The 19,212-nt window shown below is 37.0% G+C and overlaps 2 protein-coding genes across 3 annotated transcripts; both read left to right on the forward strand.

Annotated features, from left to right (window-relative positions):
- Window positions 1-7,663: 7,663 nt before the first annotated feature.
- LOC137950162 (uncharacterized) lies at window positions 7,664-8,668 on the forward strand. The gene has a single exon (XM_068796543.1). It carries the CDS (start codon window positions 7,664-7,666, stop codon window positions 8,666-8,668), a length of 1,005 nt encoding a protein of 334 aa, XP_068652644.1.
- Window positions 8,669-12,740: 4,072 nt separating this feature from the next.
- On the forward strand, window positions 12,741-16,698 carry LOC137949993 (serine/arginine-rich splicing factor RSZ21A-like). Of its 2 annotated transcripts, none has more exons than XM_068796306.1 (6): window positions 12,741-12,884; window positions 13,474-13,577; window positions 14,668-14,756; window positions 15,503-15,734; window positions 16,194-16,316; window positions 16,408-16,698. In XM_068796306.1, the coding sequence occupies exons 2-6, from the start codon at window positions 13,489-13,491 to the stop codon at window positions 16,442-16,444; spliced, it is 570 nt and encodes a 189-aa protein (XP_068652407.1). In that variant the 5' UTR covers window positions 12,741-12,884; window positions 13,474-13,488; the 3' UTR covers window positions 16,445-16,698. The 2 variants fall into 2 exon arrangements, with proteins under 2 accessions (XP_068652407.1, XP_068652408.1); XM_068796307.1 differs by lacking the exon at window positions 12,741-12,884 and adding an exon at window positions 12,891-12,977.
- Window positions 16,699-19,212: the final 2,514 nt, after the last annotated feature.

Genomic DNA, 19,212 nt, shown 5'->3' on the forward strand with positions numbered 1-19,212 from the left:
ACGCTCAGCCGCTGCTCTGCTGCACAAATGAGACGGTTAGGGAAGAAAGAAAGGACAAGTACTTGTTACAGTTCCACTTGCTTGTCCCAACCACGTTGAGCCTGAGTGAACGAGTCCAAAGTTGTATTTATCATTGGACAATGATTTATTCGTTAAAACTCTAGCTAGATGAGGTCCCAACAAAGTATAGTTCACTTGCCCTAATTCCATTCAAGTTTTACAATAAAAAATATTATAGAAATATATTTTTATAAAATATTTTTAAAAATAATTATTAAAATATTTTTAAAAATAATTATCTACATAACCATTAAAAAAAGTTTTCATCATTTTAAGTATGATCGATAATCTTTTGAGTTTATTGATTTGTCTCAAAATTATGATTTACTCATGGGACGAGTTCAAATCGAATAAAGAACCTTTGAACTCTGTTAGAAATATGAATTATCAAAGTGATTAGATACATCAAATAATCTATTTGTTCTATCATTTCCACTCCAAAGTAAATAATCGTAAGTTATCGCACAAAAAAATAGGATCTATGACGTGATTGGGCTAAAATAACCAAAGCCTAACTATATTTGTGTTATAATAATGTACAACGATATGACAACTTATTATTACATATTTCTATGACCAATACTCTACATTGAATCGACCTCGAGCCCAAACCTGTATTGTTCAGGTTGGGCTTGATCTGAATACTTTGAATGAGCCTAAAATTGGAATCGAATTCGAACCCAAAAAATTTAATTAAGTTTGAGTTTGAGCTTGAGCTCGAGCCTAAGTTCGAGCTCCAACCTAAATTTTAAACTTTGCATAAAATACATCTCAAATAAATTGTACATAAATTTTACTTAAAATTGAGCATGACCTCTACATAAAATTGTACATAAATACTATACACAAACACTGCATAAAATTGTCTATACACTCTGCATAAAAATTATTCATAAACACGCCATAATATTATGCATGCACTTTTTTAAATAATCAAACACAAAAATTGAAGTGAAATATCAATATCAAATTTACAATTACCCAAACAAAAACTATAAATCCAGTATAAATTTGTAAACTCCAACACTTTCTCTTCGTGCTAGAAAACAATATGCTAAGTCCCCCTTCGTATGACCAAAATCTCCACTTATGACAAAAACAAAATAATAAAACTTATTATTGTATGATAAAAAAAATATTTTTCCACCACTAATTACTTAATGTAGTGAAAGATATTAAAAATTACCAAGATGAGAAAAAGATGAAAAATCAAGTAACTAGTAGCATTATCTCCACATGCTTCAAAAGTAGTTCACCTTTTGATTTTTCTTGGCACCATGAAGAGTTTGAATCCAATCACTGTCACAAATCAAAGTTTGAACTGTATTTGGTGCCAAGAAAAAACCATATGGGTTTATTACTTTACCACCGGTACTGAAGGTAAACTTTGAGGCTATTATAGATATAAGAATTGTAAGGATGTCTATTGTCATCCTAGATAATACCCAAATTTTCAAATTATTAATTTTCCACCATTCTAAAACATCAAAATCACATTGTGAAATTTTCTCACACATATACACACCTTCTTTAAGATAATTTTTCAATTATAACTTTGGTGAATTCGTTACTTCCACTTGTTTCACATAAGTCATTAACTTTGACCAACTAGAACTTGATGAAGAATGTGACCTACAACTTGTGGAAACACCCATATAGCTAATACTTGAAACAACGTATTCGTTATTAATTTTCACATTACACATGGCTATATAATCATCATGGATCTCAAATAAGGTCTATCAAACTAATATTCATTATAGCTTCTACCTCATAATATATATCTGAAAAACACATTTCAATCAATCTTAACTTGACCCTTGTATCCAAAACAAAAGCAACAACCATCAATAAATTGCATTCACCTCGGTATTTTTCAAATTTTTGTTTCATTTTACCAACAATCGTCCTAATGAAGACAGTTTCATTTGTAGAATAAAATTCAAAACTTCTGTTACCTGATATACCTCACTAAAGTACAAATTAGAAGTAGGGTAGCCACTCCCAGAAATGGTATTAGTGACTACATTAAAGACTTCTAGAATCTCACACCATTTTCAACATTTTCCTATTCATCAAGACTTAACAAATAATCATAAATTGGTTCTCTATCTTGAAATCTAGGAAATGCATATTTGAATTTGAATGCAGAAAACAACATATCATAAGGAGAGTTCCAACAAATTGGACAATCAATAACCAACCTTTTTGGCTCTAGATGTAGTTTATGCACAATTTTTTAATAAGTGTGAAGTCTAGCCTCAGGTTGATTAATGAATTTGACACTCTCACGCTCATTCTCAATGATATCCTTAATATAAAAAAGACCATTTTGGACTAATAAGTTTTGAATATGAACACAAGAACACACATGAAATAATTTCCCACCACAAACCAATTTCCTATTTCTAAAAAAATCATCTTTCAAAACTCTCAGACAAACTTTATTATATGTAACATTATCAATTGAGATACTAAATACTTTATTTTTTTATTTCCCAATCTTTCAAACATTTGTAAATAACATTTGTCGACACCATGACAAGGAGGAGGAGTATGCACAAAACTCAATACCTGATTCCTATCAATGAAATGCCTAGTAATAACTATGTGTTCAATTTTTTTTATTTTTAGACTTCCAAAGATCCGTAACAAGACTAATCTTGTTAATCTCTTTCAATAAAGTTTTTAATTTATTTTTCTCTGCCTCGTACACCCCTAGACATTCCTTCTTAATGGTCTTACGATATTTTTTTTTCATAATTCATATTTGACATCTTCATAACAAAATAAAATCCCCCATCTTCTACTATCTTTAATGGATGATCATGCATAAAAATCCAACGGGCAATAAACATTCTTATTTTAGCTTGATCATATTTGCCTCCAAAATCTATAAAAGGAAAATCAGATGAACTATTATCAACAATAAACCTCACTAGTTTGAAAATTTATTAGGACACACTTGTGAAGTCACTTCATTACTAATAATACTCAAATTGAATTTACAGTGAACACATTGAACCTTTTTTGTATCATATAGAAATGAGAGTTCTTTGAATTCCATCCACACATGAGACATTTTTTGTCTTTTTATACTATGGATAGAGTCGCCTTCTTCTTCAATTTGGGTACATTCATCTAGGCTTATTTCAATTGCATTAGTAGTTTGAGAGGAACAATACTCTGAAGGAGTTAAGTCATTATCTATGCCCACTTTAGAACTAGTGTTAGATATAAATGTCACATGAATAGAAAATGTTGACATTCTTACTGACTACTTCAACAAATAAAATAAAAAATTAAAAATAGCAATCCAAACAACAAAGACAATTCCATTTATGTTATCTATTCTTTGTCTATTCCATACAACACTATTCATTGAATCCATTCATGTCAATGGTAATGGAGTCTTCTACGCTGAAAATGATAAACACTTAGCCAATACTCCCGAAAAGGCCGACCTGTTAGAGAGCGGAAAGCCAAATACCTAACCCATCAGTGGTGGATGGAACCACCTAACTCTGACACCCACTGTTCCCGTTCCCTATCGCTTCCACCGGGATTCGAACACGGAACTTGGTGCCCAACTCTGATATCATGTCAAACATTTAGCTATACTCCCGAAAAGGCCGACTTGTTAGGGAGCGAAAAGCCAAGTACCTAACCCATCAGTGGTGGACAAAACCACCCAAGTGGCCGGAAGCACCTAACTCTCACAGAAAATATACTGCTTCCAAACGTTTCTTGTCAGACCTCTAGATTCTTGTACATCCCTCGTAATTCCCAAATGATTAAGATGTTCCTATATGATAATATACCCTAAAAATCTTGCATTTCTAACTATGGTCGAAGTATGGGTTATTCATAATATACGTTAGCCAATGTTTATGAAATTTATGCATAACCTTTGTATTTCCAACTCTTTAGCTATTTTCATTTTTACTAGTTCATTTGCTAATAACTAGTTCTCAAGTAGGTACTAGGTTTAAATTGTTATTATTTTCAATCAGATATGTGAAATCCAATATTTGTTTTGTTGCAATTGGTGGCAACATGCAACAAACCTAGCTGGCTACGAACAACAAGATGTGCATGAATTTTTCATTTGAATGCTCCATGGCATCCATGAAAAGGTGGAACAGGAAATGGAAATTATTTGTTGTGGTTACTGACACCGGCAAGCTAGATGCAGGCCATTATGTGACCTACCTATAACTAAATAATCAATGGTATAAATGTGATGATGTTTGGATCACACAAGGTAGTGAAAATATTGTGAGGACCTCTCAGGGCTATATAATGTTTTACGTGCGTAAGGTGCACTATAGAAGGAATGGAAATTAGTGTTTTCTAAATCATCAATGAATATTGAAACTTTTGAGTTCCTTAACACATCCTGTTTTCTAAGAACTATCGACATTCGTTGTCATTCTTTATGGCTAAGAAGCTCCTCTTAATACCAAAAGAAAACATATCAACTAAGGATTGGTGTTTTGATGCAATGACTTTTCATGAACACAAGAAAATTAAGAGAAAAACAATAAAAATTGAACTCAATAAGAAATAACCACATAAGAGCTCATTAGTAACATACCAATTTTGACTTTGTTTACTTTAACAAAGCTAAAAGCTAACACGATAAGAAATAACCATAGAAGAGCTAATGCAAACTGTCACTTACCTATTTTTAACAAGCATTGGAAACAAAGTTAAAAGCAATAACAAGAAAAATAAGTAGATATAATATTTAACAAGTCGAATCATAAATAATGTTGCTACTCGCTACCTCGGAATATTCTTTAACAAAAATAGCAGTGCTAAAGGAGAAATATAGGATATGAGAAAAAAAATGAAATTTTCACAAAATCGAATCTTGAGGGCTCAATATCATAAGAAAAAAATGAACAAACTTACCTTTTAGGTCAAATTTCTTCCATCGTCAACACCAACAGTTGATTACAACCGGTTGAGAGATGAAGAGGCTAAGGTCTAGAAAGCAAGAAAATTGCCATCATCATCTTAAAATGGGGCAGTTTGCGTCAACAATTTTGCTCCCGAAAGTTTTGCTAAGAGAGTTTGAACTAGACTACCGGAGTCTGAGACTCAAAGTTTTGATTTCGAAAGAGTTCAAAATCAAAATGAAAAGTAAAAAACGAAGCTCCCATCTCCTAAGTCCCGAAAGGGGTTTTATTGTTTTAATAACTGAGTTTGCTCATGAGCTTGCAAACTAAACCGCATCCCACTCAAGTTTGGCTTCGGTTACTTACACAAGCATGAATGGTTCGAAATGCTTTTAAGTCGATTTGAACCGAGTCGAGTTCGAGCCATTCGCGAACTGGCTCGGTTTGGCGCCACCCCTAGATTTTACTATTTTAGTAACCGAGCCAACTTACAAACTTGCAAACTAAACTCGGGCTCACTTGTGTTCAACTCAATTATTTAAACGAGTGCAAATTACTGTTCAAACTTGAACTATTCACGAACCGGCTCAGTTCGATGCCACCTTTACTCTATAGACAATCATCTAACATATAAAATCTAAGTGAATTGTGTAAATTTGCACCATTATTTACCTGAACGAAATTCTAATTATTACGCTACAGGACATAGTGTCGATATAATGCTCCCTCCTAGTCATCATAGTCAAATAGATGAATTTCATAGTCTTATAAATGTAAGAGTATAAAAAGTGTTTTAAGTAAGACCATAAATTATAATTAATAATAAAATTAAATTAGGACTGAATTACTGGATTTATATCAAGATATTGTATGATTATATCATTGTAGTTGGACGTAAAGCTTTGCATGTAACAGTAATTTTTGTCTACTTAACTCTCATATAATATTCAATAAATCCCTGAATCCAGCTCAAAAAGACAAATGTCAAATAAGCAAATCTCTGGATCTATTCGCCAAATCCACCGACAGAAGTCATGCCCTCATCTTCCCATCCGTACTGCGATTTTTCTATTGTTTTGCGACGGCTCATCTGCAGATAACCCCTCCCTAAATCCGAGACCTAACTGAGGAAGGTACCCAGTTACCACCAAGAAAAAGAGTACAGGTGTCTCAGTCGCTCAATACGTGGAACGTCATGCTTCTCCGATTTAATAGGTTTTCATGGTGATACCGGTTGTACCTGTGACTCCGGCCGATGAACTCTCGCAGGGCATTCGATGTTTCAGGTGTTCTTACGGAAGCCTTGTGGCTCCCTTGGAAGAATGCCAAGCTCACGCTCTCACTCACTCTTCTCGTGATTCTTCCCTTCTCCCTCCTTGTGCTCCTGCACACTCTTATAGTAGGGCCATCCTTGGAGGAGATTGAGGACGAAGAATTCTCGTTAGAACATCACAATATCGTAGTCCTTATCGTTGCTGAGTTGATTTTCGACGTGTTGTTCGCTGTTCTCTTCCTGTTCGCGATGACGGCAACAATCTACTGCTCGTCGGCGATTTACAACGGCGAGAACGTGACCTTTCATGGGACGCTTCAGAGGATTTCTGCAAAATGGACAGGGCCTGCTTCCACATTCCTTTGCTGTCTGCTCATTGCAGTGGTTTACATTTCCGGCGTGACACTGCTGATCGGAGCCTTTGCACTGGTTCTTGGTGATAATACCCTAGCTCATGTTTGGATTGGCTTGATGGGTGTCCCAGGAACTCTCTTTTTTATCTACTTGGCTGGGATTGGGCTGTTGAGCGTCGTTGTTTCAGTTGTGGAAGACGATTTGCACGGCGCAAGAGCAATTGCAAGGGCTGGAGAGCTGATTACGGCGAGAAAGCTTCAGATGTTCGTTCTAATGCTCATGTTTGTTCTCCTAAGTGCTCCAATTTATATGATTTTCCTTGTAAACATGGTTGACGACGAACTGAGCGCTGTGATTCATGTCATAGTAGGGACGATTACAAGTACTTCAGTTTGCTTAGGGAACCTGTTCACTTTCGTCGTGTTCACTGTGTTTTACTGGACATGCAAGATGAATCCTGGTCCTGTTCATCTTCCTGTTTTAGTAGATTTTAAAGGTCCCGATACTAATGTGGGCATCCTGGACTCGTAGATATCAATATTAAGGTTTGATTATTATTTTATTCCGATGGCATTCTCCAAGATCTTCATGTGATGTTCTACTCTGACTGTCGGAGGGGATAAGCTTCGGGTAATTATATTGGTCGTGTTAGTGTTGAAATACGTCTACACTAATAGAGTTTGATCTGTGTATCATATGAAAAATATTTCTAATTTTTCTTGCAATATAAATTTCTAACAAGGGAAACTAACGTGGAACAGAGAGGTTATTCAACATAGTTTAATCAACCGGAGCCAGAATATGAAGCTCTGATCTATAGGGAGACGTCTTTTATGTGCATATGAGACAATCAACGAAACATCAGTGACTACGGAGTCTCTAAGACAACAAATACTTTATCTCGGTCCTTTCACCATTTCACAATCGAGTCACATCGAAAAAATTTCTCCATCGCAGACGACAGATTTGGTTTCAATCAATCGATAGACCCAAAGAACAACTTGAATCTTAAAAATCTTAATTACTGCTATAAATACGTCACGCCAGATGGAAACGGCATAACCCAGTACCGATGGAAGAGGAGACTAAGCTTCCGATGCTCTCCGGCAAGTCATCCAGACCATCACCCCGTTCACTGGGGGTGTTTGGCATCTTCAGAGAAGCTTTCAGTGTTCTTGCTGCAAATGGAAAGGTTATGACCTCGATTATCCTTCTTGTGATCATTCTATATCAGATCCTTGTTAAAGCTAAAAAACTGATCTTCACACCGATCTTCACACCATTAGCAGAAGATTTCTATTCCAAGTTGGCTCTTCTGGAAAAGCACCCAGTTGATTCCCCCCTCAGGGCCGAGATACTCGATGAGCTCAAACATGACTCTCGAGTAGTGCTGGGACTGGAAACCATCTTCCTTCTGGTAGTGATTACTTTGGCCTTATTTTCACTGGTAGCTGCAGTTTCTGCATCAACCATAGGTTACACCAAGAGAAAATTCTCACTCATGGAGTTGCTTCTGAGGATGAAAGGAACATGGAAGAAACCGCTAGTGACTTGGTTCTATATCTTCCTCATAGCCATTGCTTACGGTGTTCTCACCTTACTCCTGCTTGGCATCGTCGGAGCAACCACCGACGGTCGATTACTGCCAGTCCTCTTCATGACGGTCTGCCTGCTTGCTATCTTTGTTTTTGTGTACTTGGCTGCAGTTTGGACGTTGGCTCTGGTAGTCTCAGTGATGGAAGAGGATTGTCGTGGGATGAAGGCGATTGCGAGAGCAGAAGACCTCATTAAGGGGAGAAAGGTTCAAGGATTTCTGCTCAAGTTTCTTCTCTTCATTGCAGGTTCAGCCATTGTTCTCCTCTGTGGCTTCAGGGTGACTGTATTAAAGAATTCTACAGGAAGGTCTGTTTCTTCTATTGTGGGACTTTGCTTGATTGTTCTACTGAAGTTCTTTACCTTTATTATTGCCACCGTATTCTACCATGAGTGTAAGAAGGATGAAGTACAAAAGCTAGAAGAGGAAAAGATGGCAAATATAGGATTTGTTTATACTTCAGTTCCGTCTGGAGACGTATAGGAGAACGTGTGTACAGTGACATCGATGTTCTCCTGTTTGTGTTCCTTCAAGCAGGAATGTTGTTCTTGAAGTCTGGCCTCTTATTGGAAAATAAATTTTGCTATGTTCTATTGTTCCCAGTTCTTCAAACAGGAACTTGTGAATTGGTAGCCACAGAATTTGATAGGCATCTCAAGTTTAGGACAACTTATTGTGCAAGTACAAAAAGTCAAAAAACAAGCAGCGACAAACCTAATGATAATGAAGGAGCACCTTCACAGAGGTCCTCTTTTGAAGACCCTCCAAGGGTCCTTGATTCAGAAAAAAAATAAATGGTATAAAATATCTAAAATTTACGTACTTGGTTTGGGGAAGCCTTCTGGGTAGTCACAAAGGTCTAAAAGCCCGTCTCCAAACTCATTTGCTAGGTGACAAGGCTGTTCTGTAGACATAACTTCTTTAAGTTCAGTCACCGTAAAATATAATGGACTCCTGGAACTTGTAATTCTTAAGAGAAATTGTCCACCAGGGAGCAATTATATTCAAGAACATTTGAATAGAAAAAACAAAGTTTGAACTTCGAAAGCATAATACAATTTTTTTTACAGCATATTGCAATTACAACCATGAGTTAGTGCATCTAAATGCTAAGGATATAAAAGAAAATTGTAATATGGACAAAAAGATATAAAAACGGCAAAGGTAAATGTTGGAAGATGGGCCCAAGCCCATAAGACCAAGGAAGGCCCAGACATCCAAGAGATGTAGAAGATGGGCTCAAGTCCCATAGGCCCACATAGTGATGGCAGTATGGTAAATAAAAAGTCATCTCATAGAGATGACATTAATGTAATTAGTTTAAGTTCCAAGAGCATAATTGTAATATTGTAGTTTCATTAAGTAATAAATTGAACTTCAAGGGAAGGGTTAGGACATAAGTTCATAACTTCTTCTTCTTCCTGTTTTCTCCCAACGAGTCCTTTTGTTAACCCAAGTAACTCAATAGCAACTTCATTCAAAAGCATTTACAAGAACGGTTAGTATTTGAAAGCAAAAGCAGAAAATACCGACCCAATGACTTGTCTTATATCTTGCCTAATTCTCGTCCACTGTTTCTGGTAGCAAAAGCTCCATGTGGAGTTTGATATGTCTGTGAACAACAATCTGATGAAATTAAGAAAAAAAGAGGATGGGCCCCAGACTAATTTTTTCAGCCAACGAGACTAATATTTTCCAATTAACCTTTTAGAGAAATGCCACTCTTTGCTTTTATGCCCTTTGATCTTTGTCAGAAGGATAATGGTTCCAATTAAAACCCAAATGACCTTAACTACTAGAATCTAGTGTTTCAATCATATAGACAGAAGTCTGGATTTCATAAAACACAAATTTTCAGAAAATAAGCATACCATATCAGAACAGATGTCATCAGCTAATGAATAAGATGACTAGACATACATTCATCAACACTAGGTCAATTTGATTCAGGAACCAAAAAGTTGCCCATCTTAATAGAAATGGCTGCATCAAGAGGGTAAGCTGACAGGTTCTAACTTAGCTGAGAACTTAAGGAACTCTTACTAGAAACCCACCAATAATTATTTTAAAAAACTCATACTTGAAAGAGGTTTAGAAGTCCTAGAACTACTGCATTTTAGAATCGTATCAAATAATGAGTAAATAAAACTGTATGTCAAATTACCAAGGAACATTCTTCCATAATTTTTGCCATCCTGGCTACAAAATACTGCCTGAGACAAGGAGAAGTTGTCAGCGTCAGCTAGAAGTGTTATCAACATGGTTGTAATGCGATGTGGCAGAAACAAAATAAAAAATCAAACAGTTGGCTTTCATGAAATTCATATGAATATAAAAATCGCCTTTTTGAATTTATTTACCCAAGCAATAGGCAGGGGCCAGATACACATATGTAGTAAATACAATGATATGAGAAGAAAAGGTCCTCTAAAATTTATACTATAATGTTTGCTATGTGGAACACTGAAATGATAGAGCAAAATGGGGGTGCAGAATCTGTGTAGACAGGTCCACATATTTGTGACTGATAATTTTTTATTTTATTTTTTATGGAACCTATAGACCAATGAATTTCTGCTAAAAAAGATTATATGATGCTACCAGAGTGATGCTTTCTCTCTATGGTAAGCAGAAGGCATTTACCAATGACTCGCAAAAAGAAACGGTGTGAGCATGATTAAGTTTTTGACATAATTAGGCAAAAAAAAAAAGAAGAAAAATACCTCCACTCATACTGCAACTCCAAAGTTCAAGAGTCAGCAAGCTCTCTTCCTTTGATAAAAGGTTGGATGAGCTTTTGTTGACTAACTTAGCATCCCCATAGTGAAGTCCAGCCATTTCCCACATATTGTTACAAGCCTGGTTTGTATTACATAATGAACAAACAATTCATATATGACATCTGTAAAACATATTTGTAGCTCATGCTTGGAAAAGCAACCTCCATAAAACTCCATGAGGCATCTCCATCGGCTCAAGCAGGTAGGTCAATTGTCCCTGCTAACTACTAAACAACTTAATTATGGACAAATCAGCTAGGCTGATATTGCCTTAGCAATTTTTAAGACAGTGCAAATAAGATCTTTTCGACTTAAGAGATGGAGATCAAACTACCTTGGTTTTAGCAAGTAGAGTAATCGGTGACACCTTTCTTCTGGAATATCTTCAATCTTCTTCCTGGTGATTTGACCAAATTGCATTAAATATTTGGTACTGCAGTCCATCTAGACATCATGTTTGAGATAAAATAGACGAGCAACCAACGGAAAATGATTTATACCATAGAGCAAATCAACTTTACAAATTAAACTGACAAAATCATCTGTTACTATACCCAAGAGTTTCTTCATGAATATCTCTTGGAACTTCAAATTCAACAAGAGTTTCTTCATGAATATCTCCTGGAACTTCAAATTCAACAATACTCTTGATATTCTGTATTCAGTTCATCTGAAAAAGTCCCACGTTCAACTAAACGTATCCTCCCACGGTCCCGGCACCAGCTGAAGGTAAAACACACCCTTTCAAATTATATATCTACATTGTCTAGAAGTGAAGGCAGAGTTTTAAGGCGTCACTGCAATGTTTAAACTAATCTTTTCAGACTGGTCATCTAGTGGCTTCCGCATTCACAGCCAATCAGAAAAAGAAAAAAAAAAACCATAATGTGGTGAACAGAAAAGAAAGGCCAACCAAAGATAGACTGCAGGATTATAGGAAGCTGGTTCCAAGGGAATCAGCTCTTTGGGCGGATCTAATAGCGTCACGATATCTTGTTCGTCCAGATAGGCTTTCCTCCCTCCCGGCAACAATTCGTACGGGTTTTCATCCCAAGGCGATAATTGATCGTTTCCGCTACTACCAATACCCCTGATTTCTCCTCCAAATGCTTTTCCTCGGAAGCTCCTTGGCAACTTTGCCGTGAATAAACACTGACCTGGGCAAGGTACAAAAACAGACGAATTCAAAAAGCTAAGAGACGGAATAATGAGGATGATCATGTTGCTTACCTCTTGCGAATCCCTGTTCGAAGAGAAGAGACATGGAGTTCGTGGGAGTGGACTCTAGGAACCGTTAATGGAGACCTGACGGGAATCGCCAGCATCGTTTCAACTACCTGAAGGTTTTGTAACGATTTTAGATCGTGGCGAACACTTGCGTCGAGCATATGTCTCCGACTCACAACCGATTCAACCACTACAACTCAGTTCTTAGATCATGCAAGACGAAAACAGGAAAAAGTAAAAAGGAAATAGGGAAGAGGGTTTTCGTACTTGAATTCGGGACTCGTCTCGGATATGAAAATCCGAGTTGGATTGACCGAGTCAGATTGGGATTTGCTGGTCTGCTGACCGGACTCGGGGCGAGTGAGAAATGATTCGGCCAAAACAAAAGAACCGAATCCCTCCCTATGATTTGAATTACCCATATCAAAGGAAAACTAAGGTTGGGCGTTGGGCCAAATGAAAATGGGCCTAATTCATGTCATTGGGCTAAACCTGGTCTTTAAATTGCGTCGCTTCAGCCAAGACGTCATCGAGGCTCAATTATCTCTACACTCGCGACGCATGTAAGAAACCTCTGCCTCCCATATAAAGTCAACAACAACGTGTACGACATTAGTTGATAAAGGAAGGCGATAGCTAGGGTTTCACAGCGGTTTTCCTTTCTTCCTCTTCCATCTATTTATCAAGTTAAGGTAACCAATCTCCCCTTGCGAAGAGTTATTTTTACCGATATTTTTTCAGTTCAGACTACAATATCCTAGTCTCTCCGGAGATTTCCAGACAAGGTTGATCTGCTTCAAAATTATCCATATATTTCTTTTCTATCGTTGATTCGTTTGATCTTCAGAAACTTCAAGCAGTGATCTGCAAGAATTTGTTTCCCGTGTTTACGTATTAATTTTAAGAGATCAAGGTGAAGGTTTTATTGTAAGAAATAAGTAGATTTCGTTGTGATGGCTGTTGCTCTTGTGTATGGTCAGTCTTTCTTTTTTTGTGGAACCAGAGTTCATATCCTTGTTGGCTTTTCTTCTCATCTCCTCTGTTTTCCTTCTTCTTTTTAGCGATCTGAGCCGACATTGGCTTTCAATTTTATCTGGTCTTCTGCGCATTGCACTTGAATTCCCCGTGACATCAAAGCATTTTTTGTGGCCGTAATAGCTGCGAGGCATTGTAGAAAGTGTTTTCTTGCGAAATATTCTGACGAAGGCTTAGTTGCCCGCAATGTGTTACTTGTTGTTGTTTTATAATTGTTTCTACTTTCTAAACGTGCATATTTTGTAGGTTTAACTTCTACCAATGTCTCGTGTTTACGTTGGAAACCTGGACCCTCGGGTAACCGAGCGAGATCTAGAAGATGAATTTCGGGTTTATGGGGTTCTCCGAAGGTAAATGCTTGTAAAGAGTGTGTATCTACTGTTAACACGTCTGTTTGTGTGAACTATTGTACTTTTGGATGCTATTATAGTTGTATGAGTTGTTGATACTTATTTTTTATTCATTTAAAAATAATTTTTTAGTTTTTCTTTTTTTCATTATTTTTCATTTTCGCTTGCTTCGATGGAGATTGCTACCCTTCCTTGACAGTCAGTAGGTCGTTATAATAAGATTTTATGTTCCCGAGGAGACGGAAGGTTTCTTGCTTGAGATATTCATCATCTTTGTTTCTGTGTTGTTTATTTAGCAAGCATGCATGAATCCCGCTCTATAAACAACTGTTTGCTTGGAGACAAATAAAACCTGACATGGAAGATGTTGAAAAGAATAAGAGGTTCATACTTCTTTCAGGCTCAGCTATATGTGTCTTTGGAAATCGCAAACAGCTAAAATTGGGGATTGGTCTGATATGACTTTTATTCATTCCAGTGTGCCTAAGTTGACTTTAATTTTTGCTTTCTTGGTCTCATTCCTGCTTGCATTTCGAACGATGCTCTTGAAGCCACATCTCTCAGTAATCCTCCTTTTTATTCAAGTTCCTTATTAGATAGACAGTAGGTATTCTATATGCAAAAATTCTTTTATTCACTCATAATGTCTAGCACGTCATTTTATTAGCCATTAGAATTATAGTCACCTGAACTGCTTCTTCTCATAAATGTGTTTATATAACTATATATGCATGTTAGTGTTTGATGTATATATATATATATATATTTATTATTATTATTTTTTTTGGGGGGGGGGGGGTGGGTGCATGTTATCTGTAGCAATGTTTTTTATGATGAATATTACTGTGTTTTTTTTATTATTGTTCTGATGCAATTGCCACTTATTTGGACACTTATTGTAGTTGATGTTGTGGTTCCCTTCACCTTGTTCTTGAACTGGCAACATTGTTTTTTAGATATTTTAGTTCACATATGAGTAACTTGGCATTAGATTTAGAGAAGGACAGGGTGATGCATTATAAAATAGGGTAGATCTAACTTCTTGAATATGGTATTGATGCAATTGGTTGGTTTTGCTTGTGCTATGCAGTGTATGGGTTGCTCGAAAGCCACCCGGCTATGCTTTTATTGATTTTGATGATTCTAGAGATGCTCTGGATGCAATTCGTGAATTGGATGGTATGTACTTGATCTTTAAATGTTTCAACATTCTATATGGGTGATTTTATGCATTATATTTGCACCAAGTGTTGTGGTCCCTTAAATGCTTTATTTTGTTATGTTTAGTACTATTTGCTTTATTGCCTGAATTTTTGGATTTGCAAAGGTTAATATGATGTGTATAAGTTGATAGTGGCTTATAATATTGGAGGACAGTGTGTCAGGTTTCACACGGTCCCTGATAACTATATTTGGTTCATGTGTGTATTTTTTGGCTTCTATGATTTTTCTGTTTCATACAAATATTTCAAGAAAAAGTTTATTGATTTATGAACCTTTTATGTGGGTCAGCACTGGAAATTTGTGGTTGTTTATGATCTTGAATTTTTTGCATCCAAAGAAATTGAATATAAAGTGAGAATTTATTATTTTATTGTTGGATAAATCTATTTTAAAAAAATACATGATTTAAATTTTTTTGTGTAATGTCTTTGCCAACTGTATGATTATGTGCATTTGAATGCTTTATTTTAATATCCATTACTTGGTAATCTTTGTGCATTGGGCCTTTGGCTCAATTGCCACATCGGGTTGTTTCTAGTGTGCAATCTTCAGAAGACTCACCTGTGTATGTGGGTTGACACATAAAAAAAAAAAAAACAGTAGTTATTCTGGGCTAATTCTTTATTGATTAGCGTGCTAGTTATCTGAAGCTATAAATAAAATCTTGTACTGTATTATGTGATAATGATCTCTATTATTAGGTAAAAATGGATGGAGGGTGGAGCTCTCTCACAACTCCAGAGGTGGTGGTGGTCGTGGTGGTGGTGGCCGTGGACGTTCAGGGGGTTCAGATATGAAATGTTATGAGTGTGGGGAGCCAGGTCACTTTGCTCGGGAGTGTCGCTTACGTATTGGCTCTGGTGGCTTGGGTAGCGGAAGACGTCGAAGTCGCACACCTCCTAGGTATCGTAAGAGCCCCAGCTACGGTCGTAGGTAAGTGAAATTTGTCATTCATATTATAGCAAGCTATATAATTTCTTCTGTCCATTGAAAGTGGTGTACTTCATAGGTTCAGGAAAACTTAATGGAAGTTGTAAGATTGTCTTGCTGTACTAACTACTCCTAGGCAATGGTATGTAGTCTATAGGCTAAAACCTTCTTGGTTGCAATGAAAAGTGCCGAATTAATCAGAAAGTATAAAAATGTTCTAGGTGACGTGGTGACATGTATAATATGTTAAAGAGTAGCATGAAATAGGCAAGAAAACAATAGATGGGAAAGTAAGTGTCGTTTGGTACCGTCTGTGAGTATCCAAAAGTGTGCGAGATGAAAAACTCACTGTTCTGGGAAAATATAAACTATCTGTTCTGGCAAACGGATCTTTTCCCAACAAATATAATTTTTTTTATTTGGTTTCTTCTTTCTGAATAGCTCAATAATATAATGGTGCAGGAGCTACAGTCCAAATGGTCATTCACCCAGACGCAGAAGTTCGTCACCTCGACCTCGTGGTCGCAGTTATAGTAGGTCACCTGGTTATCACCGTGGACGTGATGACTCTCCTTATGCCAACGGGTAAGTTTGTATTTGCTTAGTAGATTTTTGTTTTGCTTGGGTTCGCTATGTTTTTAACAAGTGCTATATGATATGTTGGTGTTGTCCCCAGAAACTCTACCCGCGATCGCCGTCGAAGCAGAAGCTGAAATTTTGTGAGAGATGATGGCTTTGTCTGTACGGAGGTGGAGTAACATTAGAGAAGTGGAACTCTTGGAACAGTGAACAGTGAACAGTGATTTTAGTTAGCTACACGCTCTGCCTCAACTGCTCACATTTTGATAAGTTTCTTACTTCTTACTGCTATACTTATCAGTTATAATAGATATACAGTATTGCTTTTTGTTGTTGCAATAACATATTTCTGGTATTCATTATATAAGAATGGGTCTTTGAAGAAAAATATTAGATGGGAAAATCTCACTGAGATCTGTACCTTTTTTTTGTCTTGTGTTGAGGAGGCGTGGTTCCACTACACTACTTAAACGACTCGGTAGACTACTTGCTGCTTCATCGTACTACTTCGGTTTCGTGCTTCTGCACCATGTGGTTTCGTTATTTGCTCGCTCGCCCATCGTGGTGTTGTTTCTCGCCTCACATGGTTTTGTTCCTCACCTTATCTGTCATCAAATGAAATTGATGGTCTTGGGTTGTCAACCTTCTTTGCTATATATATGCTTGTCTGCGTGACTTCTTCCGGCTGTGAAGGCACCACCTCCTCCATGCCGCTAAAGGGGCATTGCTTTAAAACTAAACTAAGATTGAGGAGCTGCTTGTGATGCAAGGCAGGTATTTCAATCCCTTTCTGAAATAATGATTAAGGCTGTAGATCTATAGAAGGCTTTTGATTGAAAAAGCTTCTAAATGAGACCACAGATTATTTGCTGTAGCCGGAGGGATCTACATCATGGAGAGGTTTGAAAGAAAGAAGACTCTTTGTCTAAGGTGATTAGTGTATTCATGATTAGGAGTCGGGGTTTTGACATTGTAGTTCTTTTGAACTACAAATTGCTGATTGCTCGTTACAACATCTATATTGTGGAAATGTAGCCTAGTGTGGTACCTATTTTGTCGATCTCATCGAATGGTAAGTTGTCCTAGGTAGATTTATTGAATTCTATTGTCATTGTAGCGTTTCTGAGTTCAGACTTGTGACCAGATCAATGTTGGTTACCATGTTTCCATAATTGATGTTACTGAAGGTAATCTAGCCTGGGGTATCTCTTGGTACTTCACGTACACGATGTGTGCAAGAAGTGTTTGCTCCAGTGTATTAGTAGCGCGGTTTCACTAGTGGAAGTGACTAGTCAATCTAGCTTTGGGTGCGTACAGCAAGCATGTGGCTCAATTGAGAAGCAGCGACCTTTTGGTTCCCCTGTGAGAAGCAGCTACCTTTTTGTTCTGCTTGCTCAATTGATATTTGATCCAGTCGCATCTTGGCGTACGATTATCAGCAGTTTGTGAGCTGCTGGTGTTCCGAGGAGGCAACTCGAAAGTTTCTACAAATCAAGCACTCCGATCACGAGCATGTAAACTACTCTGTGATCCGGTCTTTATGGTGTAAGATGCTACAGTGAGGGACCTCCATTTTCTTTGAAGACCGAGTTAAAAGTTTCTCCTGGGCTTCCTTGTGTGAAAACTTTCTGATTGTAAGTATTTGAGAGTAGTGGCCACGGTAAGGTTCACAGTATTGTTTCTTTGAGATTATGCCTGATTGTGCTTAGTACAAGTGTCAGTTAGCCTCCATGCTTGATTGCTTACCGTTGGTTGGGTGTGTTGTCGTTAGATCTATTATGCTTATACACTAGCAACCTTAAATTATCAACCTGGTTTTTGTCGCATTACTTTTGGTTACAGCTTTTGGGCGGAGTGAGATCCGTGAGTTTTGGTGATCTTACACTTGTAATTACTACTTGTTAAGTATTTTTGAAGTCTTATTTACCCTGCCTGGTGTGATGATATATGTGATTTTTCTATATTTGGTTCTTGTTATTTTCCTTTTCCATGGAATGCAGGATTGATGCGGCTGTGAGATTGAATAGGGTGTTTTCACATTGTTTGTCCCATCCAATGTCTCCTAACGTGAGTACGTTTAATTGAATTTGTTTCATGCTTATCGGGCGGAGCTCCTCGCTGTCTTTAACGAGGCTGGCGTAATGTTTAAGGATGTTTTTTTTGAAAGTTGAAACAGTCGTTGAAAGTGGTTCAATTCCACTAAGATGAAATTCGTTCTCTCAGAGCGTCGCAAAGTGCATTTAAATTGAAATCTGGTAACGTAATAAGGTCGGGAGTTCCTCCAGAGGACTTCGTCTTCTTCGGAGGTCTTCCGGATCCATAAAAACAGAGGAAGAAATCAGTAACAAAGGCTTCTCCACTAGTTGAAATAAATTGTAATGTCTTTGTATATAAATATAATGTATTTGTATGAAATTATTGGAATAAAAAAAAAAGATTTTACAAAAAGTTTACATGGTTTTAGGGCGGGAATAGCAGTTCGGTAATGATTGCAGGAGAAAAAACTTTTATGTTCGGTGATGCCCCAGGGAGAAACTATCTTTTAAAATATCTACAATAATTTCTAAGGCCTCTGGTTTGAAATAGATTTTCGTCGTTCGGACCTGGATATATGGTTTAGGCTATATCTGATTATGGAGAAAAACCTTTGAAACCAAAATAATTTGATTCCTCGAGACCAGGTTGCAAACATACACAAGAGCAGTACGTGGCAAGAATTTTTGTAATTCACTTGGCAATTGGGATATTAGAGATTTATATGTACCAACTCGAAGGGGTTTGTTGGCGTGAGTTCCTTTAGAGGAAGATTTTTTTCTTTAGAGTGATCTTCCAGATCTATAAAAACAGAGGAAGAAGTTAGTTGTACAACGGCTTCGTAGATGACCTGAGAGACCAGTTGAAA

This window comes from Aristolochia californica, unplaced genomic scaffold, assembly GCF_029961685.1.
Source record: "Aristolochia californica isolate CCGP_79_NKW_82.1479 unplaced genomic scaffold, dmAriCali1.0.hap1 SCAF_14, whole genome shotgun sequence".
NCBI lineage: Eukaryota > Viridiplantae > Streptophyta > Magnoliopsida > Piperales > Aristolochiaceae > Aristolochia > Aristolochia californica.

Bases quoted from the DNA above. Each gene is read 5' to 3' on its own strand.
- LOC137950162 (XM_068796543.1), top strand. From the start codon at position 7,664: ATGGAAGAGGAGACTAAGCTTCCGATGCTCTCCGGCAAGTCATCCAGA.
- LOC137949993 (XM_068796306.1), top strand. From the start codon at position 13,489: ATGTCTCGTGTTTACGTTGGAAACCTGGACCCTCGGGTAACCGAGCGA. The intron at 13,578-14,667 runs GTAAATGCTTGT...TGTGCTATGCAG, and splicing joins GTTTATGGGGTTCTCCGAAG to TGTATGGGTTGCTCGAAAGC. The intron at 16,317-16,407 runs GTAAGTTTGTAT...TGTTGTCCCCAG, and splicing joins GACTCTCCTTATGCCAACGG to AAACTCTACCCGCGATCGCC.